Below are 22,974 nucleotides of genomic sequence, written 5' to 3'. Positions count from 1 at the left end.
CGAATGGTTCTACTGAGTCAAAGATGTTCTAGATAAGCATTAGCTTACTCTGTAATCAGGCTATTTCGTTCGATAATAATTTTTCGCTGAAAAGGCGCTGAAAGAATCCACAGCACAAAAAGGCGGGGCTCACCGGCTGAAAGCGCATCCCCATCGCAAATGCCAATGGTGACAAAAACTTCTCGCCCTGATTGCCCGCAAGCTCTTTTCTTCATCTTGCCATCCTACACGGTTGTTATAATAGCAGCAAAGGCTGTCTTTCTCTTCTTCGGGGCATTTTCAGCTTCATCGCAGTCACAATGGGCACGATCTCGTTTCAGGCGTCCAACGCCATCATCTACCTGACCTATGGCCTCTTTCTGTACGTCTTGGCCCCCATCACTGGTTGCAGAGCCAGAGAGCTAATAATGCACGCGAATACAGCGTCATGGGGACTGGCATTGCTTGGAAGCTACGAAACCAGGCCAAGACGGACTTTCTGTCCAGCAACGGCACTCAGACTGGTCAGAACTCGCCTCTGCGCTTGATGTCGATGAGACACGGCGGCCTTTAATAGACAGCGTCATCCGTAAACCACATGCACTAACGCGCTCGCAGCCTTTCCTCTCGCTCTGAATTTCATCGCCTCTGGTGAGTAAGGCGCAATCCGGCGCTCTTGCACAGTCAACCTCCTTGTTCGTTACGGAGCGGTAGCAGTGGATATCTGCAACCCGATTACTTTTCTCTCGAGTCATGTACTCGGACTCGGCACGCGACATCACCGACTGGAACATGTACATGTTGTAGGGACTACTTGACGCAGCAGGTTCGTACCCTCATTGAATAATCTCCTTCGTCTTCTCGTCTCGTTGGAGATTTGTTGTTGGTGGAGGGCCACGCGCCCTCAGTGGCGATGCTAACCCAGAGGATGTCAAACATCCTCTTGTTTATTTCAGGGCTGTCCACAGCATCCCAACCACGCAACATTTCTCTGCGGGAAGAGAGGATGCGGCTCACTACGGGCGCCGAGGTGCCACGTCACGCGCGGGATCCAACCCACATCCTTTGACTGGACGTGGGAGATGTCGTCGCGGCGCGGCAGCGAGGCTGAGATTACACCGTGATACTCGATCAAGTTAATGCTTGCGTGAGAAACGTGCTGCCGCTACCACCCTCTGCTATCCTTATCCCCTCCTCCCTCACATTTGACCCCGACTAATCCCCGCAGCTCTCGGATCCGGTATCCTGTTCTCCTACCCGGAGCTCGCCACCATTGCCGGCGTCCAGGGCGTCGTCGTGTACGCACTCGCGTCTTCGCTGCCCATGCTCGTCTTTGGCTACCTCGGACCCGTCATCCGCCGGCGCTGCCCTGAAGGCTTCGTCCTGACCGAGTGGACGCGCCAGCGCTACGGCATCCCCGGCATGCTCTTCCTCAGCGTCCTCACCCTCATCACGCTCTTCCTCTACATGGTCGCCGAGCTGTCCGCCATCGGCCAAGTTGTCAGCACCCTGACCGGCCTCGATGGCCTGCCTGTCGTCATCGTGCAGTGCATCGTCACGACGATTTACACGTCTCTTGGCGGCTTCAAAATCTCCTTCCTCACCGATGTCATTCAGGGCGGCATGGTTGTCGGCCTCATCATCATCGCCACCATTACCATTGGCGTGAAAACCGAGATTCAAACGGAGCTCATTGACGCCTCGGGCCTGACAAAGCCTACCCTGCTCGGCTGGCAGCTGCTTTACATCCTGCCCGTCGCGGTCCTCACAAACGACTTTTTCCTGTCCAACTTTTGGCTCCGCACCTTTTCCTCCAAGACGGACAAGGACCTCCGCGTCGGTGTCACCATGGCCATGGTCGTCATTCTCTGCGTGCTGACCCTCGTCGGCTGCACCGGCCTCATCGCCGCCTGGTCCGGCGCATGGCCCGGCGACCCCGCGCAAGCCGGCTCCCTCGCCTTCTTCGTGCTACTCGAGCGACTGCCCGGCTGGGTCGTCGGCATCGTGCTCGTCATGGTCGTCAGCCTCAGCACCGCCGCCTTTGACTCGCTGCAGTCGGCCATGGTCTCGTCCGCCTCCAACGACCTCTTCCGCAACCGCCTCAACATTTGGTTCATCCGTGGCTTCGTCGTCCTCGTCATCATCCCCGTTGTCGTCCTCGCCTTGAAGGCGCCCTCCATTCTCCAAATCTTCCTCATCTCCGACCTCGTGTCCTCGGCCGCCATCCCCGTGCTCTGCATTGGCCTGCTCCCGCAGGCCTGGGTCTGGCGTGGCTTCGAGTTTGTCGTTGGCACCCTCGGCGGTATCCTCACAGTCTTCATCTTCGGCGCCTGCTACTACAAGGACGCGTACCGCGGCGCCCGCCTCATTCTGCTGGAAGAGGGCCTCTACGCGCAGGACTGGTCCGTCTTTGGCGCCTTTGTCGCGGCGCCGTTTGGCGGCCTGGTCTGGGGCTGCATCGCGCTGGCGTGCCGTCTCACGTTCCAGTACGCCAAGGCCAAGATCACGGGCGGTGTCTTTGACGCGCTTGACAAGCCGCTGGATCCGACCCGACCTCGCAATTGCGAGGGCGAGCCTATCGAGGAGAGTGCCTCGACTGGTGCTGGCAAGTTTTTCTAAGCGGCAAGTGTACAGCGGTGTGAAAGCCATACATATACGCAGCATATGAAATGACAAGACTCAACTCTTGTGAATAGATGTACACACAAAGATGGTTGTAAATAGCAGGGTTTCGGCCCGACGGGCTATTCTAATTTATTTGCTTTGGAGAAGCATGGCTTGTTTGGCATAGCGTCCTACACCGCCTGTTTTAGCTATAGTACAAAAGTAATCCATCGCTTTCTTTTCCCGGAATATACACGCGCAGTCAACTTGTTATACATGATGCGAGATGTGTGTGTGTGTGTGTGTTACTGTGCCCATATCAGACCCCCATCATCGGCCCTGGCCGTCCGCCGCCTGCTGCATCTCCTTCTTGTCCTTCCAGCCGGCCCGATGCGCCGTCTCCTTTCGAATGACGGCCTGTTCCTGCCTGTACGCCTGGGCCGTGGTGCCGCCCGTGGTGCCCCATATGCGCCACTGCGTGCTCGGGTAGTCCTTTGTGTCCGTCGACCGCGCCAGCACCACATACTCAATCTTGTCCTGGACGCGCAGGCTGCCCGGCACCACCACCGTCCCCCCCTCGCCGCCGCCGTCCTGCCGATGCCGCGACAGCTGCTGCTGCGACGACAGCGCGACGACGGCCTGCTCCGTCAGCAGCGTCTTGTCGTGCGGGTTGATTGGATGAATCAGATGCGACACGAGCCGCGGGTACACGAGCCGCCGGGTGTCGCGCACCCACTCGAACCGCACCGTCTCGCGCGGGTCGCGCCGGTCCATGGCGGCGTGCAGCTGCGCGGCGAAGCGCGGCATGCACAGCCGCGCCACCGTCGCCTTGTCGCCCGCCGCAAAGGCCTCGAGCGTCTCGCGGTACAAGGCGCGCGCCGTCGGCGCGATGCGGCCCCGGTGCGCGCGCCACTTGGGCCGCGAGGTCCAGTTTGGCATCGACCGCAGCTTGATGCTCAGCACCGACAGCACGCACTGCGCGTAGCTCTTGAGCCGCCACCACTGGTACGCCGCGAGTTCGAGGGGGTTGTTGGAGCGCTGCGAAAAGGGAATCGGGACAAAGGTGCCTGGTGCGAGATTGTGGTTGGTTAGCATTCATGCCTCTCATCCTTTGGAGAGGAAGAAGAAGAAGAAGAAGAAGAAGAAGAGGAGTAGGGAAAGAATACGCAAGCACAAGTTCAACAGCTTGTTTTGTTTCGACGTACCGGGAAACAAGGGCCCGCCGCCGTCTTTAAACACATCCTTGGCTGCCATCTTTTGCATCTGCGACATGGTCTGCTCCTTGGTCGCGTCGCGTTCGGCCAGCTTTTGCTGCTGGCTCATGGCCCGGTTGATCTTGTCCCGCGAGACGCGGGCGTAGCTGCGTCGACTCCCGTCCCAGGGCATGCGGACAGCTGTCGAGCTGCCTCGCGGCGTGGCGGCGACGGCAATCTGCGTCGCTGGCCGACGGAGCGATGCCATGGCCCTCGAAGCCATCCTCGTTGACGGGCGTCACCTTTCGTAGTCGTTTCGTTCGTAAATCCAGCCACAACTCCAGCGAACACTTGATGTGGCCTGGATCTCCGGTGCGAGGTAGAGGCGCTGAATGAAGCACACAGAAGGGGGTGGGAAGCAACGTCTAATTGGAGAGCTTTGTATTTCATCCGTCGTTGAGATGGAGTCCTTTTTTTTTCGCAGAGAGCTGACCGTTTAGGCTTAGCGCACTAGATTAGCTTGTTCGGATAATGTTTGGAACGTTGTCTGGTAATACCCTATATGGTTTGCAACGTTCGCAATGAGCAACAGTGCTCGCGAGATTCACTTTGTGAACGATCTTATTTCAATACATAGCATATTGTTTTCACATATGAACTCGGTTTGATGCGAATCTTGGATGTGGTGAATGAACTGTGGCTTGAGCAGGCCAATCGCGCATACATTCTAGTGGGGTGGAATCTTTAGCTAGAAACTGCTGACCTGACAAGTCGTGAGGTTCAAGCTTCACTCTTTGTCGTTTGCACTGCCATGCCCAAGCACAAGAGATCCATCTGCCAGAATTGACAAGAAACCACAATATTTCAACAACACAAGACCGCACTCCGCAGCGACTCAATTGGCACCGACCATACACAGTTCGCCCTTTTGGAAGAGAGGCGTAACCTTGACGTTACCTTCTCCCCTGCTGCATTTCCACTGCATCACATCACACAGCTGCCACAATGCGGCCAACACAACAGCTCCTAGGAAAGGGCTTCTTGACACGCAGTCTCGATGAGCTGAAGCGCCGGTCTAGCATAGGTACGTCATTCTGCGTGTTCATTTTTGTCCTGCAAATTTCACTGACTTGGGCCATAGCATGGAATCTCGAAGCTGTCAAGGGTCCCAAGGGCCCGCGCCCTCTCTACGAATTTACCGATAAAGAATCTATACGCGACTGCATCCTCATGTCTGACGACCTCATCGGTGGCTCCTCCAAATCATACCTCGACCACGTTACCTCATCACCAACCACACGCTCCTCCTCCTCCTCCTCCTCCTCCAACACTTCGTCGTCGCCATCATCATACGCGCGTTTTCACGGCTCTATATCCACCGCCCTACCAAGCGACCGACTCAAAATCAAGCGTACCGGCTACGCGGCCTTTCGCACACCCAATCAGGCGCCGACCCTCTTCGGGAAATCCGTTTGGGACATTGACCCCTACATCTATCTCGCACTGCGCATCAAGTCTGACGGCCGCTCGTACTTTATCAACGTGCAGACCGAGGGCGTCGAACCTACCGATCTACATCAACATCGCCTCTTTGCCAAGCGGCCGGGGCAATGGGAGACTGTCCTTGTCAAGTGGAACGATTTTGTGCGTACCAACTACGGCTTCGTGGTGGAACCACAGACGGAAATCTTGCGGCAGCGTGTGGCGACTGTTGGCGTAGGATTGACGGACCGCGTCGAGGGGCCATTCGAGCTTTGCATTGAGCGAGTTTGGGCAACGAACCAGCCGCCCGAGGTGGATGGGCCCGAGAAAGAGCAAAATGGAGCGCTCAAGACGAAAACCGGCGAAAAAGTAAGGTGGTAGTTAACCATCACGAGAAGCATTCGAAATACGGCACGAGTTAGCGCGACATTGTAGCCATTGATTTTCGATACATTGCGCTCGAAGTTAGCCCAGACCAAACACCTTGCGTCGCTCAATACCCCGACCTGTAATATATAACAACAAAGCCCTTCCTTTGCATAAACATCATAAACGTGACATCCATTATGCTGAGCCTAGACTCAGCGCCTCTGCATGCTTGCGAAGCGCGACGTATGCTGCTGCATAGTCGGCCGCCAGTGTCATTTCTCCTGTGAGCTTCATGATCATTGCTCGCTTCGCCATTGTCTCGCACTGCTGATTAATGTCCTCAACGCTGGACCAGTGGTCAAACGAGCGTTGCACAGCTGCGAGCGCTCGCGTCATGTATTCGCCGCGCTTGCTCGACTTGGCCTCCATTCGCCCTGCCATGCCCATGTTGGCGTCGGCCAGATAAGAGTACAACCGCGCTGTTAGCGCCGGTGTCTCGCATTCGAGGGACCGCGGGAGAGCTGCGTTGAGCATTTCGATTGCGGCCTCGAATTCCCCAAGCGAGACTAGAATGTTAGCGAGCGCACCTGTAGACTCCCACAGCAGAGGTACCAGGCGCGCCCGCCAGGCGAGATTGGCGGCACGCACAGCCGTCGAGAAACCGCGCTGTGTACGATCGCACTTGTCGAGCAGAGCAACCTTGAGCAGAAGTAATTTGACGAGAATGGCAATGTCTTTGCTTTCGTCTTTTATCACGGCAATCATTGCATTGACCTTTTCAAATGCCGCTTGCAAATCCCCTTTTCTCGTCAGATAGTCAATGTGCAATGACTCGACCATGAAGGTCATGTCTGGTTCCAGGTCGTCGGCCTTTGACTGCAAGAGCTGATCAAGCAGCTTCTGAGCGCCAACCAAATTGTTGTGGTGCAAGTCTTTGACGAGTTTGATTATACCTCTGTATTTGTGCCAGTACTGGCTTGGTTTCCACGAGCGCAGAGAGTTGCTGTCCAGGCCTTCCAGCTGTTTGAGACCATCGTCATATTTGCCACGCTCGGCCTGAATCAGACCGAGACGACATATCATCTTGAGTTCGTCATCAAATACAGAGTGCTGACTGTGACAGCGGAGAAATATTTCGCAGGTTGCTGTCGAGAGATGCGTGAGTCCCAAGCGACTCCAAAGAGCTGCGTATAGCGACAGCTGAGCACCAAACATGTTCTTCATATTTCGCGTGACAATGAGGTGAGAGCTGCGTACAACATACTCGACAGATGTGGCAACGCTCTCCCCATTTATCAAGCCCAACTTTGCCTCACTTAGCAAGACTGAGCTCCACAACGCACCCATGCCCGATTCCTTGGCCTTGACGCGAAGATACGCCAAGCTTTCTTTGCCTGTTCCGAGAAGACTGTTAGACTCGAGCTCGCGGACTAGCTTGGGATGCGCTCGACCAAAGTGAAATAGCCAGTTCAATGCAAAATTGAGACATATCATGTCCTTATTCTCCCGTGCCGTCGTGACCGTTTCTAGCATGGTGGTAACAGCATCGCGGTGGCAGCCAAAGTCTGCCTGTAAAACCGCCAAGTTCATGAGAGCATATTGATAAAATAGACGGTCGCGATACTGCATGGTGTAATCGAAATAGCGGTGTAATAGGTCGAATGCTGAGGGATAATCCCCTGCTCTCCATGCATTCAAGAAACTGCCAAGATTAGCGAGGCCTTCATTCACGGGATAAGAACTCACCTTAGATAATGTGTCAGACTCGGAACCAGGAAGCTGGCATGAAGCAGGTCCTGAAACTGATTGATCGTCTCCAACGGTACTCTGTTGCCAAACTCTGCATCACGTTAGCACTGCAACCTCTGCATGACACGCCCAACCTACTTTGCATTTGCTCGATCTGAAAGTCCAGAAGCAGCTCGATATCATCAGTGCTAACTGCAACTTTACCAAGACGATCGCCGGTGAGCATATCGTCATACGTCACGGAGGCAAGGGCGGAAACACTCTCTGGGCTCCAACCCTCCTCAGCTGCACCGGTCAACAAGACATTATCGAAGCTCAGCTTTCCGAAATTTGGATTCTTTCGTCTCTGATAATACACTGTGGGCTGCCGATACCGCACGAAATCTTTCCACAGCTCTACACAGTCTTGAAAGCGCAGCCGCTGGTACTCGACCATGGCGCGGCGGATAAAGGCACCAAACGGCGAGTTGCGAGCGATTTGGATGCCCTCTTCCATGTCGGGAACTCCCGCCTCACTGAGTCTGCGTAGCTCCTCTTTCGTTTTCGCCAACAACAGCTCGAGGTTCTCGAAAAAGTCATAGAGTGCATCAAGTGAATTGATGTCCCACAGCCGTGTGAGGAATTGATCCCACAGCTTCCGGCCCGGCATACCCATAACGAAGGGAAAGCTTCCCAAAAGCTTCTCAAAATCTTTGATGCCTATCACGAGGCTGACGGTGCGTTCGGCCTTGGCCCATCGACCTGTCTGTGTGGTGGGCGGGTTGCCGGCTTCATGGCCTATTGTATGTGAGGTGATGAAGGACAAGACTGGAACGATGGCGTCGCTGGGAATGGCCTCTTCAATGTAGAGCTGGATCAGAGCGAGAAGGCCAATTTTGGCCGGATTGAGATACCGAGCCATGATCAACGTGAATTTTGGATACCAAGATATTCAAAAGCCTTTGTTACTGTGCTCGGTGTAATGCCAAGAACGTGCTCCGAATGAGGTGCATATTAGGTACGGTTCCTTTTTCATACAGCTGCCATGATCGAGAACTCCCCACATCAAAAGATTGATATTCCCTGCTCCGTCAGAAATTCGCAATCCTTTTTCTTCGATGCAGGTGCCGTGAAGTCGTGTTATTGAGAGGTGGAAGACACGTCGTGGGGCAGGTGTACGCGTTTGGTGCAACTGCCCGGGCATTCCTCGGGTGCAGTCATTCAAGCAAGCGACGACAGCACAACGCCAAATCACTTTACGACGCTTGCCAGACCCCAATCCCTTTATTTCAAGGCGAAAATTATAGTTTGGTCGAGCAGACTGATTACAAGCAACATAGCCCTGCTGCTAGCTACCCATGTTTGCACGATGAAGGAGCATCTGGTTGGGAACAAATGGGCAGAATTTACGGAGTAGTTCGGATCAGCTCTCACTGGCATATGCTATCGTCACATGCATTTGAAGCGTTCCTGGCGCTACAAAGGGAAAAGGTTTAGTTCTCCTCTAGGGAATAAGTACAATTTGAGTCCCGGCGGGATTCTGTATCAGTTCACCATCATGCTGCGCTACAACTGCAATGTGACGCTTACGCCACCTTGTCCTTGTTGTGATAGTTGACCTTGTCGTTCCAGCTGTTGCCTTTGTTAGCCTCTTCATTTAGTGCGATCGTTCAAATGTTTCGTCGAGAGAAGATCACAGGTGATGCTGCGGCGCCGCAAACTAATCTCGATGAATCTAACTTACAACAGAGTCTATGGCATGTTAGCTTGGCGTCGATCATTTGCTGAAGAACTGAAGCTCACCTTGTCACCGTCACCCCACTGGAAGTTCTTGGTTCGAATGTTCTGGTAGGCATACTCAGTGCGATCCTCCAGCGCGGGCATGTGGCTCCAGTGCTCCCAGTGCTCGTTCCACAGGTAGTAGGCATTGGCGCCGGCGGCAATGAGGCAGGGAGTAACACCGCTGCGAATCTGTCAGCTGTGCTGGATCTTCCAACGTCGATTGTGTAGCATGGCAATTTCGAAGCAAGTTCGTCGCATGGCGCTGAGGCTTATTGTCGCTCGGCAGTTCTCGGGCCGGCTCAGAGGTAACTTACTAGATGGAGATCTTCCTCCAGAGCTCTGGATGAGCGTTAGAAACACACATGAACAACAATTGGCACACTGTCCAAGATCTCCGGGGGTCAATGGGGCTTACCGGTGGTGCTCTTGGCGTGGTCCTTGATGTGCTGGCGTTCCTTGATGAATTCGTTCTCGGTCGCGGAGCTGGCGAAGCGGCGCTGAGCCCCGGCGCGAACCTGGGCAGCGAAGCGGGGAGCGTTGCGAATGGCCTGTCGGGAAGCAAACATGGTGGCGGTGATTGTTGATGACGGCGGGTGCATGAGGGCAGGTTTAGCAAGTCAGACCATTTTCGATGAAGCTCGGCTCCAACGCTGGTGGGTGCCTGGAGATTGAGGCGCCGATTTCGATTGGTGCACGTGACTCCGCGAGTGTTCCGCGCTACTGGGCAATCTTTCGTCATCAATAAACGGCGCGATCGTGGGGCGACGGGGAAGCACTGACATACCCGATTTTATCCTGCAAATCATGGAAAGCTCCATGGCACATTTCCCATCTCTATAGATGACGAATTAGGGCTTAAACTACATTACAGGCAATCTATCACAGGTAGCTCCATCGATACCCATCTTGCGCCTAGCCATGGTATATATGAAGCAGACAGGAGGCGGTTCTCCAGTGAAAGACGATCATAATTAGAAGATTTGATCCGCTCTACGAAGATGGTATTCAGAATCACCACCTGGAATGGTAGGCACTCAAGGTAGCAATGGCTGGCGCCGAAACTAACACGTTACAGTAAATGGCATTCGGTTCGTCTGGCTCTTGATTGACTCGTGCGCGCCAATCTAACATCCCAGGAATCCATTTGGATATCAGCCATGGAGAGAAAAGCGCACATTTCAGGTTTGTGCTTCCCTCAGAGAGTAAGAGTTCTAGCGCTGACATTTCAGGCCATGTTTGACATTCTAGAGGCCGACATTGTGATAATGCAAGAAACCAAAATTCAGCGCAAGGACTTGCAAGATGACATGGTTCTCGTTCCGGGATGGGATGTTTATTTCAGTCTGCCTCAGCACAAAAAGGGTAAGCAAGCCGAGCCAACCGAGTAGGGCTGTTGCTGACACAACTAGGCTACTCTGGAGTCGCCATCTACACTAGGAATGCGACCTGCGCCCCGATTCGTGCAGAGGAGGGGATTCTCGGAGTACTCTGCCCGCCAAAGAGCAACACACCATATCGGGATCTGCCCGTGGATAAACAGATTGGTGGATACCCAACGCTGAGCCAGTTGAGAGGAAACGTGGATGAAGCATTGCTTGATTCAGAAGGGCGTTGCGTTGTTCTAGAGTTTCCATCATTCGTACTGTTTGGAGTCTACAGCCCTGCAAACCGTGATGAGACTCGAATCGAATTCAGGCAAAGCTTTGTGGAGGCTCTAGACGTGCGGATACGAAACCTCATAGCTGCAGGCAAACAGGTGGTTCTTGCCGGGGATCTCAACATCATACGCAGCGAAATGGACAGCTCCAATATTGCCGAAAGCCTTCGAAAAGAGGGAATCTCGATGAACGAGTGGCAGTCAATGCCAACGCGGCGGATCCTGAACCAGCTCCTATTTGAAGGGACTGTAATCGGCGACCGGGACGATGACCGTGAACGTGCGGTTTTATGGGACATCTGCCGCTGCTTTCACCCTACACGACTGGGAATGCACACATGCTGGGACACGAAGAGAAATACACGGCCGGCTAATGTTGGCAGCCGAATCGATTACATCTTGTGCAGCGACGGGCTGAAGAGCTGGTTCGTGGACTCTAACATCCAAGAAGGACTGATGGGATCGGATCATTGCCCTGTATATGCCACGATGAGCGACAAGGTGACGAAAGACGGCAGAAAGATTGATCTAGCAGAGGTCATGAACCCTGCCAACATGTTTCAAGACGGACGACGGGTCCGTAATTGGGAACAAAGGGATGCTCTTGCTCTTTCAGCTAAGCTTATCCCGGAGTTTGATCGTCGTCGAAATATCAAAGACATGTTTTCACGCACGGCGTCGCAGACTGGCTCGCAAGCGGAGAAGATTGGCGATTCGCCGCAAATAGAAAATAGGGGCGTGACTTCCGATACAGCCGCAAGCTCGGGCACGACAATGATCGGTGCGGGCGGCATGGCTTGCACAAACAATGTTGGTGCAGCAGTAGCACTGGCACCGCCGAGGGCCAACACGGGCCTAGAGCGGGGAAGGCAGACCAAGAGAGATAGTGAACAGCCAACTGAGTTGGGAGCTCCAGCAAACAAAAAAAGTAAAAGCTTCAGCGATGCCAAGGCCAAAGCTAGCAATGGGCAAAGAACACTACAAGGATTCTTCAAACCCAAGGCTGTCGCCTCAGATACTGCAACATCGGCAGGGGAGTTGGCTCCCGCAGACCGCAAGCAAGTGCCTGCACGGGAGCGAACACCGCCTCAGGCGAATGGAGGGTCCTCGCAAGCACCAGTACCATCACCAAAGACACCGACAGAGCCAATTGTCGCTGCAACGAAGCTGTTTTCCCCGATCAAGGTGTTTGACCCTATTGAAGCCAAAGAATCGTGGTCGAAACTGCTGGGCAAGCGAGTAGTTCCGAGATGCGAGCACGACGAACCGTGCATCAGCTTGGTGACAAAAAAACCCGGTGTCAATTGTGGTACGTTGCCCTCTGCTTTCCCGTTATCCTTTCTTTTTCTGCGTTTGATATTCTCTTTTTCTTTTGCCATCGATGTTTCAGGGGGCTGTCTACCACGTGGAGGCAAGGCTGACGATTCCATGATTGGCAACCCGGCAGGACGTTCATTTTACATTTGTCCTCGCCCGTTGGGGCCATCGGGTGAAAAGGAGCGAGACACTGAGTGGCGTTGTGGCACGTTCATCTGGAGCAGTGACTGGAGCAGTGCAGGTTTGTCCAACGACTCGTGAGACACCAATAGCTGCGGGACTCGTTCGTTTACGAGCACGTACAGTTAGATGCTGTCGACAAAATGGATGGAGATGCCCGCCCACTATCCCACATTTGGTAACTGTCAGCGCCGTATAGAATCGATTTGCACCGTGATAGTGCTGGAGCTGAGGGTTCGACTGCAGGAAACTCTTGCTTATGCAGGTGCGTGCTCCATGTGCACAATGAGTCCACAGTGAACGGTGACGGAAGGGGACTTTTCAAGCGACGAAGGCGGACCGACAAATTCTATGTATACTTTTGGTCGAATGTCATTGCTTCGCCGGGGCCAGTCGGCTAAAAATATATTTCATTGCCGATGCCAACCATGTCTGGCTGACTTCACCGTTTCGAGGGGGGATAAAGGCCAAAAGACTGTGCATATCATTACGGTTCCTGGTTCTCTGCATGGCCACTCGGCAGCGCTCGGTAGTCCGGCTTGGGAGAGAACCAGCTATTCGGATAAAATTAGTCGTAAACGAAAGAGTGGCAAAGCATTCTCATGCCGTGCAACCCCAGAGGAGGCTGGCTTGGCTGGTTCGGATGGTGGGGGACCAGGTTTTGGTTGCCAATGTCAAGGTGAATTCCCTGGTTGCCTGGCCGAGAGGAGGAGTCGCATCGGCCGCGCATTGGGCTTTTTTGGCTGCAGTCTTTTTTGTGCGAGGGTGAGGTTAAAGTGAGATCTGCTTCCCCCCCCCTCTCCCTGGTCTGGCCCCAGGCGCGCGCTGCAGGACAAACTCGTCGCCAGTGCCACGTTGGCACGAACGCAACATATCCTTTTTGCGCACAAGATGAAGGAAAAAAACCGGCGTACTTCCGAGATCTAAGCAATTTGTACCTGGTGCCAAGTGAAACCTGTGGAGGGGAAATAATTACGAGGAGCACAACAGGCTGTACTCTGTAGGGTGTAGAGAGATCTCTTGAGGGTATGAGGTAGAAGGTAAAGAGAGGCTGGTCAAGGGCACAGCAAGGTGAGGTTGATGTGGAGTCGTGAATCGAGATGTTCTCTGGTCGCGTTCGTCGGTGAGCGATGCGCGAGGCGAAAGAAAAAAGATGGCTGGTCACTGAGTATTCGGATCGCAAGAAGTGAAAAAAAAAAGGCGTGTAAAATAGTATTGAGCGTTTCTTATTGCAAAATTCTGGATAAAGCTGAAAAATCAGCATACACAAAGAGCCTCCCCCCTGTTTTGATGCGCCTGGAATATTGTCTATTCCCCCGTCCCCTCCCTAGAAAAAAGGTATCAAAGCGAAATCAAGGTGCCGTCCGTTTCCTGTAAGCGCTGAAACTGTTGTTCTTCCTATGTTCAGGACAAGGAAGCAACTATATATAGTAGAACAAAGAAAATAATATGAAAAACATGGGACTCCAGTTATGTTGTGCGTATGCGATGTGGGGAGCTGTGCAGCAGCGCGTGGTTCTTTGTTGTCGCGCGGTCTGGCTCTATTAGCGAAGCGTCAGTATCTGAGGGAGGTGGAGCGGTGTTCGATAGTTGAGATGTCAATTGAAAATGATGTTCTGGCTGTGCTGCCGCATATGGATATGGCTTTTGCGAAACTCCATTGCTATTGTTCTTGTCATCTGACATCAATGCATTGCGTGTATATACTCATTACACCCAAGTTTCTTTGCTTCTTTCGAGCTACTCTGGTGAAGCTTTCATGACCACCTTTCAGTGTTCGTTAAACCGGTGAACATGGACAGCATTTTCAACTTCAGCCCGCTTTGGACGCAAGAAGAATGCATTGAAGACTCAAAATCGGCCATAGATTCAATACGATGTAGTACTTTGCGGCTTTTGTTGGAGCAGAATAGGCTCAGGGAAGATAAGGCGCCCTGTTTCGATGGTGTGCTGCCTCTGCACATATTGGCTCCATGTCGCTGACTCTGTGTGCGCAGATGTATTGCATGACATCGTCCACGCCGTCGAAAGCCTTTTCCGAAACTATCAACACGACAATAATATCATTGATAGAATAGTCGCTTTCGGCTTGGAAGAGAAGACTGATCCCGTTCTGATAGTCAAAGAAGCGATCGCGCTCTGGTACATAAGCGCAGTGCCAATTTCGACACGAGATCCTCACCAGGGTTTAGCGCCTGATGCAGAGATTGAAATAGAGGAAAGAGCGACAATATTGAGATGGAATCGACAATACGCAGCGACGAAGCACGAAATCGCAAATCTTGGCCTCATAGCGATCCTCTTAACATCCGAGACATGGTCGCGTCCAAAAAACCCAAGCCTCCAATTTGCGACTTTAGTGGCAAACGCTGTAACCACAATTTTATTTGGAGCTTTCATGATTTTACCGAAAATTAACATCCGCGAGCCCTCAAGTTTGTTCATATCAGCGCTTAAAGACAACGAGGCGATGCGATTATATTTAAGAACCACTTGGCAACTGGTCCGGGAAGGCGCCTCGAAATACACCAGCTCTCCGTCTGCCGAATTCGGAACGACCATATCTGAGGTTAAGATTGATCATACTGGAAGGCGGCTTCTAAGCAGAATTGGACAGGAGAATTGGTCTGTTGCGTCTCCGTGGCATCCCAGTCGAAAAACGCCTGGCTCTTCTTGGAATAAGTTTATGAAGAATACGCAGCAGTCGTATTTCTCCCGCAAAAGAATCAGGACTACCCTTCAATATAAAATTCCAAGCTCTTGCCTCTCTTTAGCTGAGCCGTGGGAAATATACTATTCCGAACTTCGTTCTAAATTTGATCAGGTAAGATACCCAACACCCCTTTGTGCGTCCAACTAACACCCATAAGGCACACCGACCGAGAGTCCGCCTTTCTGAGAGTGAGCGGATTGCGCAATTCTCCAAACTGGCAGCTGAAACTTATTTGCCATATCCAATGAAAGAACACACAGAAAACGTATGTAGAATTGTTCGATTGCAGAAGCTCTATCTGATGAAATAGTCCGCAGAATATATTGAGGATATGGAGCAAGAATATTTGTACAATGTTCCAATGGTGAGTGGCAAATATCAACACCAACCAGTGGCCTGCAACTGACTAAAGAAGATAAAAAAAAACATCAATGATCTACGAGGAAACTTGTCGCTCCCCTTTATTACGAGTACAGCACGGGCACTCCGTTTTGAAAGCGAACCAGAGGAAGTGGAAGCGGACTTGTTTCTCATGGCATTCAGCGAGAGGCTACAACACTAGTATGCCAGAACCAAATTGATCATTCTTAATTTAGTATGCTATTAATTCTATTGGTATGCCCCTCAAATTCAGTAGCGTCTCCGTGGCCGATACTGCTACTTCTCTGTCCAGCGGACGGCTGAGTTCTGCAATCGAGAGTTCGGTCGCCCGAGCCACTTCGTAGCGGAGCTTGGTGGCACTAAAAAAGATTCACACCCCCCCAATAGGCTTTGCAGGGGTAGCGCCTGGGTACACACCCTCCCGGTTCACCTGCCCTCCAGCACCATCTCACTTCCAATTAAGCACAACCTTCCTCCCAAGAATATTTCGATGACCACCACCACATAAAGTCCTAGATGCATCCTACATCACCATTTCACATCAATTGCAATAATACCCGCCAAAATGGAAAATAGACCGAACGACTTCGACAAGCAAGAGCTATTGAGGCATCTCTCGACCGTCCCTGCACAAACAATTCTCCGTCATCTGCAAGAAGATACAATCCTGGAGATCGCCACCAAGTGTTTCGAAGACAAAATGGAAGAGAGCAATATGAGACAATACTCAGAGTCTCAATCGGCGCCTCATTACATGGAGCTGCAAAGAGCCTTGCCACAGAAGAAGAGCAACAGCAAACAGGTTGGAGACCGCGCAAAACGGCCTCTAAATGCTTTCATTGCATTTAGAAGTGAGCAACTAAAATTCAATTCTCCACGTACGCAAATCTGACGTTTGTGGTCAACAGGCTATTACGTGAAACTATTTCCAGAGTCGCAGCAAAAGGCCGCGTCAGGCTTTCTCACTACGCTCTGGAGCAAAGACCCGTTCAGAAACCGCTGGGCAATGATCGCGAAGGTCTATTCTTTCGTTCGTGACGAGATGGGCAAAGCAAAGGCTCCTCTATCATCATTTTTGATGGCCGCTTGCCCAGCCATGGACATCTTGCCTCCCGATGAATATCTCCGGGTCCTCGGCTGGGCTGTCGAGGATTCCGAGAATGGAACCAAGAAGCTTGTTCAAAAAGAAGAGCTGCGAGTGCCCAAGGAAACCACAAAACCATGCCCAGATTCGGAGTTGGAACTGTTTCAAGGAATGATTGAGCTGGGATACATGCCGGATGAGAATATCCTCCTATTGGAGGCCCTTCTGGCTCAGGATAACCGTTCAAATCTTACTTCAACAATCTCCATCGCCTCGCGCGCCTCCGTCGAAACGAACCAAGACCGACTCCCGCAGAACATAGCTGAAAGCGCATTGACATCAGAGCAAAAGGTTTTTGCAACCCAGGCAGAAGTTCCTATATACACACCAAGCCTGGATGCCTCAACACCTTGCTGCGAGACTCCGCGCTTCTTAGAAGAGACAACGACGCCGTCCACTTGCACATCCATACCCACCCCTCCACCGCAGCCCGCGGCTCTCTTGCCGTCAATCTCAACGCCGTCGCATTCGTCGGGCATGCTGTCTGCTGTGCCCGTTTCTACCGCGGAACCCACGCCAGGGCCAGTCGCTGAATCTTACTTCCGGCCTTACTATTACAACCTCGTTACTGACGACTCCCTTGCTTGTTCCCCTGCATCGTCACTGAGTGGAAATGATGGCCTTATTACCTACCCTACCTCGCATCCTGGCTATACCGGAACAGCCTCGCTACCTGCTGTCCTGAGCTTGGAAGGCGTGGCAGACCACCAAGCTTTCAATATTGACTGTCCGTGGGATATTGACGCTGTACTGAGCCAATGTCCGCAACCGCTAAGCACGGATCGACGTGAGTATTGGCCCATTGCCGACGTTCTTTGTTTGACATGCTAACGTTATCTGCCTCAAGTCTTTGTTCATTCCAGTGGTACAGAGTATGACCCACACGAGGATTTTCACTATACTTTTTGATCTCTGCGATTGATCGTTTTTTCTTTTCTATTTCCTTTCTATATCTTTCTTCGCGGCCTATCTAGTTTCACTCAGAGTGCAGTGGCGAATTCTTGCCCAGTGACCTACTGCAATCCGCTGGAGAAGAAAAGGAGACATTGGCTGAGCAATGAGGTTTGAAGAAATGGCGTTTTACGGATCTCGTGTGTTTTACTAAGGGAGGCAATACCCCCTCGAGCTGCATGCTCGAGGATTTGGATTTAAGTCTATTTAGTTTTTTTGCTTCTGAGTTGCATCGTTCGGCAATATGAATACTTGTTTCTCGTGTCTTTTTACATCATTGTGGCATGGCCAATGCGCGATACCACGTTGGGGAAGCAGGCGACAACGAGCGCAGGTGGCGCAGCACAAGGGACCAGAGCGCATTAGGTAGACGAGCCGACAAATGAAAAGACGGCAAAAGATGATTATTCCTACCAACTAGCTCGGTTCTCTCTCTGTTTCTCTTTTTGCTCAGGTCTTGCCCGAATTGCATGCCTTGTCCTAGACCAAACCTGGCGACCTACCGATGCTAGCATCCGACGCTAAGTTGCAACCCACATGCCGCACAACTTACACGCCAGCCCCAGCTGATGATGGGTGGTGGCTAGTAGTTATGCGGCCAAACCCAACAATTGCCACACGGACATGCATCAAGTGAAACAAAAGCAAGACGGCAATCAGTAATAAAATATGACAAGATTTTCCATGAAAACAATGCCTGGCCAAAGACTTTTGACAGGACACAAGAGAGTCTCGTCAAAACAGTTCTCACCCATGAAAAAAAATTCTAACACTAAAAGCGGCTCTCGTCATCATGCCGTTGGCCTTTGACATGTTTGGAGTTGGCCCAAACGTCTTCTTGCTGCGCATGCCCCCTTCACGACAAAGACCCCAGTCCTCGATGTCATCATAGCTGGACCTGCACCGCCATCGCTAGACGCTGCTGGTCTGCTACCCACTATCGTGCTTCATCCCCATGCTGACCCCGGCCACTTGGCCTGAGGCGACAGAGTGGCACACAAGCATCTCAGTGTTCCATACTCTCGCTCGCCTGAACGAGCTTGCTCAATCATCGCTTGCATTACACTTGACCGTCAACGACCCACACGTTTGGCCGAATCTAGCACGAGCGACCCCGGCTATCCCTGCCGCTATCCCTTCTGTATTGTGGACAGAGCCCACAAACCAAAAAAGTATTTACCTTGTCCGTACTGGTAATAGAAGGATCGAAAGCCTGTACGAACAAATCATCTTCTTCAATCGACAAGCTTTCTGTGCAACCAAGGGGCTTCACATGCTTCAGCCTCATGACCTAGAACATACACCGCAGGGCGCCCTCTCTCTGATGGCGACGATTCTGGGGCGATAAAGGTGACCCAGTGGTGGAGCGAGCCATGAAATTGGCAAGGTGCAACAATTGGTCCCTTGATCTGCCTCGCACTCACCTTCGTCCTCTCCACCAGCCTCAAATGAGATGCGATGCCATGTCTCACCTGACGTCTGTCCTTGACAGTCTTTGATCGAGTCGACGATTCAGTCAAATCATGTGGCGCTGTACTACTAGGAACCCCTGTACGGAGGAGGCTGTGTCACCAACGGCTGCTAGCATCTAACGTTGAAGTTGAACTTACTAGTATCCGTTGACCTAAGTAGCACAAGTCCGCTTGGCCAAAGTCAGCCGCTGTGGAGATAAGAGGCGGCCATTTCGCCTCTACCAAGCTTTGACCCTCTCCTTGCACACAACGGAACATTTGGCGGTGACCTTGAGGGATGATTCTGTAGACAAGCTAGGCAATACCGAGTCCTGAACCAGGCGGTGCACAAGCTGAGCACAACCGAGTCGGGGTTTCGGAGTGCTGTGCGGAGCTACGGGCGGCGACGTCACCCGGTCCCACCCCGAAGGTTCGGCATCCTGGTGGTCATGAACTCCTCGTGGCACACAATTGACTATAGAAAGAGTGAATGGAAAGCATGAGTCAGATTATATCAATCAAGCTGAGCTGGATCATACCAACTGAGCTCTCTGGGCATAACCCAACACAGGAGAGGCGAGCTTCGATCCAAGGTAAGCGGACTGGCTGGAAACTGTGTCCACGCTGCCCCACTGGCTCTACATCTGCCTCCGAGTGGCTGCATTTTTTAGCGCAACAGCTTGTATATTGGCCGTACTTCATCAGAGGCCGCTATTGCGTCGATACGCGGAGATATTTCCTATTAGTAACTGATGTCTCTGCGATCGGGCTAGGAGTAGCCAGCGCGGCACTAAACTCAATGTCGAAGCTGTTGTGAGAGACGAGAGCGTGGTGGCAATGCGTCGATTTGAAGCACCAGAGAAGAAAGGGTACGGGGCTAGCATTGCCAAGAAAGTAGTGCAACTTTTCAACGAATGTGGCTTGCTAGGTAGCGGTCTGCGCTCGCTCTGCTTCACCCGCAATACCCGCAATGTCCAGTGTTGTAGTGCATTCGCGCTACTGAGCCGCATCTCTGCGACTAGTGCTCATGCTCGTGGATATCGCCAACAACTCATCCTTGATTCGAGCTCCACGGCCTGTCGCAGCGGCTGTGCTAACTCGCCCTCGTGCTGTATCATTTTTCGTAAGCAGGCTAAGCAGGCGTTGCAGACGTTGCAGGCGTTGCAGGCGTTGGATCCTTTGGAACCTTAGCTGAAGCAGCCGCACAAGCATGGGCGGGCATGCTCGCGTAGCGCAAAATTGCGCAGCACTAGCGGCTCGACTGTGTTCCAAATTGGGTATCCCGTCAGAATTATCACCTTGCGCGAGGCGAAAATGCTTCTAATCTGCTTCCAGATGTGACTGCGTCAGAGCTGACGACCAGGGGCTTCCTCGTTGGCGGAGTTGCCGACCTGGTCTTCAATTTATGCGTCACAGATTGTCCCGAAAGAGCAGGCTGCGAAGACGCATCCTCGATCCGTGAGGCTAGTGTGCTTTCACCCCGCAGCAGATGGCTCTGCCCTGCAAGTCCGGATGCCCATCCGGGCACGATCTGGCCTACATAGTCAAAGCTCTCTATTCGCACCCCACCAAAACCCCTCTTTAGTGGGCATTTGTGTCTTGCAGCTTGAGAACAAGCATGAATCGAAGTTGGGTAGAGTTGGTAGATTGACGTTGTGCATCAAGCAGATTGATTTGCTTTTTACTAGGTGAGTCTCAGTGTTTCGGAAAGGTGCTGAGAGCTGCTTGTTCCCGGGGCTTAATTTACGCTATCGTTCGTTGGTGAAGGCTGTTGAACTCTGGCGGATGTTACCTAAACCGGTTTGTATGACTCTGGTCAGTGTACGAACGCAATAGACCCGATCAGAAACATCAGAAGCAGATTGCTGTGTAACTCGCGCGCTATGCTTTTGCGCTGTGTAGGTATGCAGTTGGCAGGCAGCCTCATCTCTCACCTGAAGTAGAGTGGTATGGGTGACCTCGGTAACTGGTCGTTTCCTAGCATAGCCATTGCCGTAAAATACCCTTGTTAAGAATTGAGATTGGAATTGCGTGGAATCTGGACGCTCTGCGCATCCTGGTTTTGTTTATCTGTGCAACGGGAGTGTTTGTGTCTCCTCTCAGCCTCTCACCTCTGTAATTACTTCCCAGACCAGGCTGCATGGTGTTGGCTTAGTCTCGGATTATTAGCCAATGGCATCGTACTTTTGCAAGGTGTGGGAGATGGAAAATGTGGTGATCATGGGTTTCTCGCATACGCCACTGGTCACGGGAAGACTGGGTTGTAGAGGGAGAGTGGCAGTGGGAGTAGATGATGAAGGTGGGTGGAGAGAGAGCGGCACCAAAAAGGTGGAGCCATGCGAAGCTCGTTTATGTCCTCGTGCGACAACTGTAGCGTCAACACTGAACGTGTTAGTAGTCTTCTAAATTAGAATTTTATTTAAGCATGAAACTTTTCACACCTTGCAGTGATGTTTGCTGATTTCTGCGAGTCAAGACAGATGGGAAACGGCGGGCGAGGAGTTAGCGTGTGTTGAGCGGTGTGTTGGGCGTCTCCTAGCGCATTTTTAGTTGGATAACAGCAGCAAGGGGCGCGTTTGCATGATCAGCGCCACTCAAGCCTCCCAAGCACTCAAAAACATTGGCGTTTGGAGGTCGGCTTAGTTCTCCCATTTTGTTTTTTCTAGAATCCTTCCATGGTTGCTAGAGCTGATAGGTGCATGGTGGCGTTGAGCTATACTTTTTACAACGGGTTATTTCCTTCATAGGCCTTTTAATTGGACTAGAGACCTTTTGAGCATGACCTCAGCTCATGCATCTATCTCCCTTGCTGGGCGGCTCATCGGCTCTCATATCGCTTAAAATTTCTCCCGACAGTCCGCGGCAATACATTATGCCGTCGTGGCCTGTCGGTTAATAAAATTTTTATACAGAGCACCGATTACCTCGGAATAAAAATGTACCAACTAACGAGCGCTGGTGCATCACCAGCCTGCCTACCAGCCAAGGGGTGGACAAAAAACATGGCGGGTATACACTGATTTTCGCCCACGATTAGCGGTGGTCGTAGGTAGACTACCGCCATGTTCTTTGTCCACTGAGTGGCCAGCCTAGCTTCATGCGGCTCTCGTCGGCCGTCGTCAGCCATCGTCAGCCATCGTCAGCCATCGTCAGCCATCTGTCAGCCATATTTCTTCTCTCTCTCCAAGTGGTAAGTCTCCTATGCCACACACCTTTCTTCTTCACCTTCACCTTTTCCCCACACACCCCTCGCCCAAATTCAAGCCCTCCCCTGCCTGGCCCGCCCATCCGCCCATCCCACCGTTACATTCGCCGCCATGACGATTGCCAAAAAGGATTGCCCCCATCGCATTCCCGAATACCCCATGTTTGACTAGATCCATCAAATACTCCGAGACCGAGTAAAACTCGCTCCACCCCGTTTCGCCAAGCCGAAAGTCATTTACTCAAACCATTCAAACATTTTTACCAGCAACCAATAAATACCTACACATCCCGGAGCTTTTCTACCTTGGGGCTGCAGATCTGATTCTATTGCTGGCAATCCGAGCGTTCATCTATGTGGCGATAGACAAACGCCGTCTCTTGAGGCCGAAGCCGTCGCTTCTGTCTGCTGCGTGGATTGGTCTTCATCTACAAACCGACCCTAAAGCTCCATCTAAAGATCAACGACGCTAGACCATTCTCCTTTCATTGAATAAATTCTAATGCCTAGTGATAATTATAATAATTACCGAACAATTTCATGCATTCGTATTATACCCCTCTGCTCTCGTCCACATTGATCTCCGGAGGTCGCCTCCGCCTTGGTCCACATTGCGCTCCGGTGGGTATTTGGTCCTACCCGTCAAGCCGTTTGTGCCGTCCACCAGTCTGTGCCATCCACCGTCTGTGCCGTGCAACCGTTCTCTGCCCTTATCCACATTATCCTCCGATGGGTATTGGTCTAGGCTTGCGGCTTCTCCGACGACCTCTGCCTGGCGCAGACGCCGTATTACGTGCTTTCACCCCCCCCCCCCTGTGCATTGTCACGGGCCAACAAC

At 52.2% G+C, this 22,974-nt stretch overlaps 7 protein-coding genes across 7 annotated transcripts; 4 read left to right on the top strand and 3 right to left on the bottom strand.

The window, feature by feature from the left end:
- Positions 1-299: 299 nt before the first annotated feature.
- BBA_07739 (urea transporter) lies at positions 300-2,598 on the top strand (the record flags this gene model as incomplete). The annotated part of the gene is made up of 4 exons (XM_008602836.1): positions 300-361; positions 424-503; positions 598-630; positions 1,208-2,598. 4 exons carry the CDS (start codon positions 300-302, stop codon positions 2,596-2,598), a joined length of 1,566 nt encoding a protein of 521 aa, XP_008601058.1.
- A 315-nt stretch (positions 2,599-2,913) lies between these two features.
- On the bottom strand, positions 2,914-4,059 carry BBA_07738 (uncharacterized protein; the record flags this gene model as incomplete). Its single annotated transcript, XM_008602835.1, has 2 exons — positions 2,914-3,650; positions 3,789-4,059. The coding sequence occupies 2 exons, from the start codon at positions 4,057-4,059 to the stop codon at positions 2,914-2,916; spliced, it is 1,008 nt and encodes a 335-aa protein (XP_008601057.1).
- Positions 4,060-4,781: 722 nt separating this feature from the next.
- BBA_07737 (complex I intermediate-associated protein 30) lies at positions 4,782-5,639 on the top strand (the record flags this gene model as incomplete). The annotated part of the gene is made up of 2 exons (XM_008602834.1): positions 4,782-4,860; positions 4,918-5,639. The coding sequence occupies 2 exons, from the start codon at positions 4,782-4,784 to the stop codon at positions 5,637-5,639; spliced, it is 801 nt and encodes a 266-aa protein (XP_008601056.1).
- Positions 5,640-5,822: 183 nt separating this feature from the next.
- BBA_07736 (anaphase-promoting complex protein) lies at positions 5,823-8,277 on the bottom strand (the record flags this gene model as incomplete). The annotated part of the gene is made up of 3 exons (XM_008602833.1): positions 5,823-7,329; positions 7,374-7,467; positions 7,515-8,277. The coding sequence occupies 3 exons, from the start codon at positions 8,275-8,277 to the stop codon at positions 5,823-5,825; spliced, it is 2,364 nt and encodes a 787-aa protein (XP_008601055.1).
- Positions 8,278-8,785: 508 nt separating this feature from the next.
- BBA_07735 (cytochrome c oxidase subunit VIa) lies at positions 8,786-9,703 on the bottom strand (the record flags this gene model as incomplete). The annotated part of the gene is made up of 6 exons (XM_008602832.1): positions 8,786-8,831; positions 8,946-8,987; positions 9,100-9,107; positions 9,159-9,318; positions 9,452-9,476; positions 9,553-9,703. 6 exons carry the CDS (start codon positions 9,701-9,703, stop codon positions 8,786-8,788), a joined length of 432 nt encoding a protein of 143 aa, XP_008601054.1.
- Positions 9,704-10,135: 432 nt separating this feature from the next.
- Positions 10,136-12,372, top strand: BBA_07734 (DNA lyase; the record flags this gene model as incomplete). The annotated part of the gene is made up of 6 exons (XM_008602831.1): positions 10,136-10,163; positions 10,213-10,225; positions 10,274-10,319; positions 10,367-10,499; positions 10,547-12,103; positions 12,185-12,372. 6 exons carry the CDS (start codon positions 10,136-10,138, stop codon positions 12,370-12,372), a joined length of 1,965 nt encoding a protein of 654 aa, XP_008601053.1.
- A 3,578-nt stretch (positions 12,373-15,950) lies between these two features.
- Positions 15,951-17,438, top strand: BBA_07733 (Mating-type protein MAT1-1-1; the record flags this gene model as incomplete). The annotated part of the gene is made up of 3 exons (XM_008602830.1): positions 15,951-16,236; positions 16,294-17,316; positions 17,377-17,438. The coding sequence occupies 3 exons, from the start codon at positions 15,951-15,953 to the stop codon at positions 17,436-17,438; spliced, it is 1,371 nt and encodes a 456-aa protein (XP_008601052.1).
- Positions 17,439-22,974: the final 5,536 nt, after the last annotated feature.

The sequence above is a fragment of the Beauveria bassiana genome, assembly GCF_000280675.1.
Source record: "Beauveria bassiana ARSEF 2860 unplaced genomic scaffold BBA_S00027, whole genome shotgun sequence".
Classification (NCBI taxonomy): domain Eukaryota; kingdom Fungi; phylum Ascomycota; class Sordariomycetes; order Hypocreales; family Cordycipitaceae; genus Beauveria; species Beauveria bassiana.
Note: the sequence above shows the minus strand (reverse complement) of the source record. Positions and strands in the feature narration are given on the sequence as shown.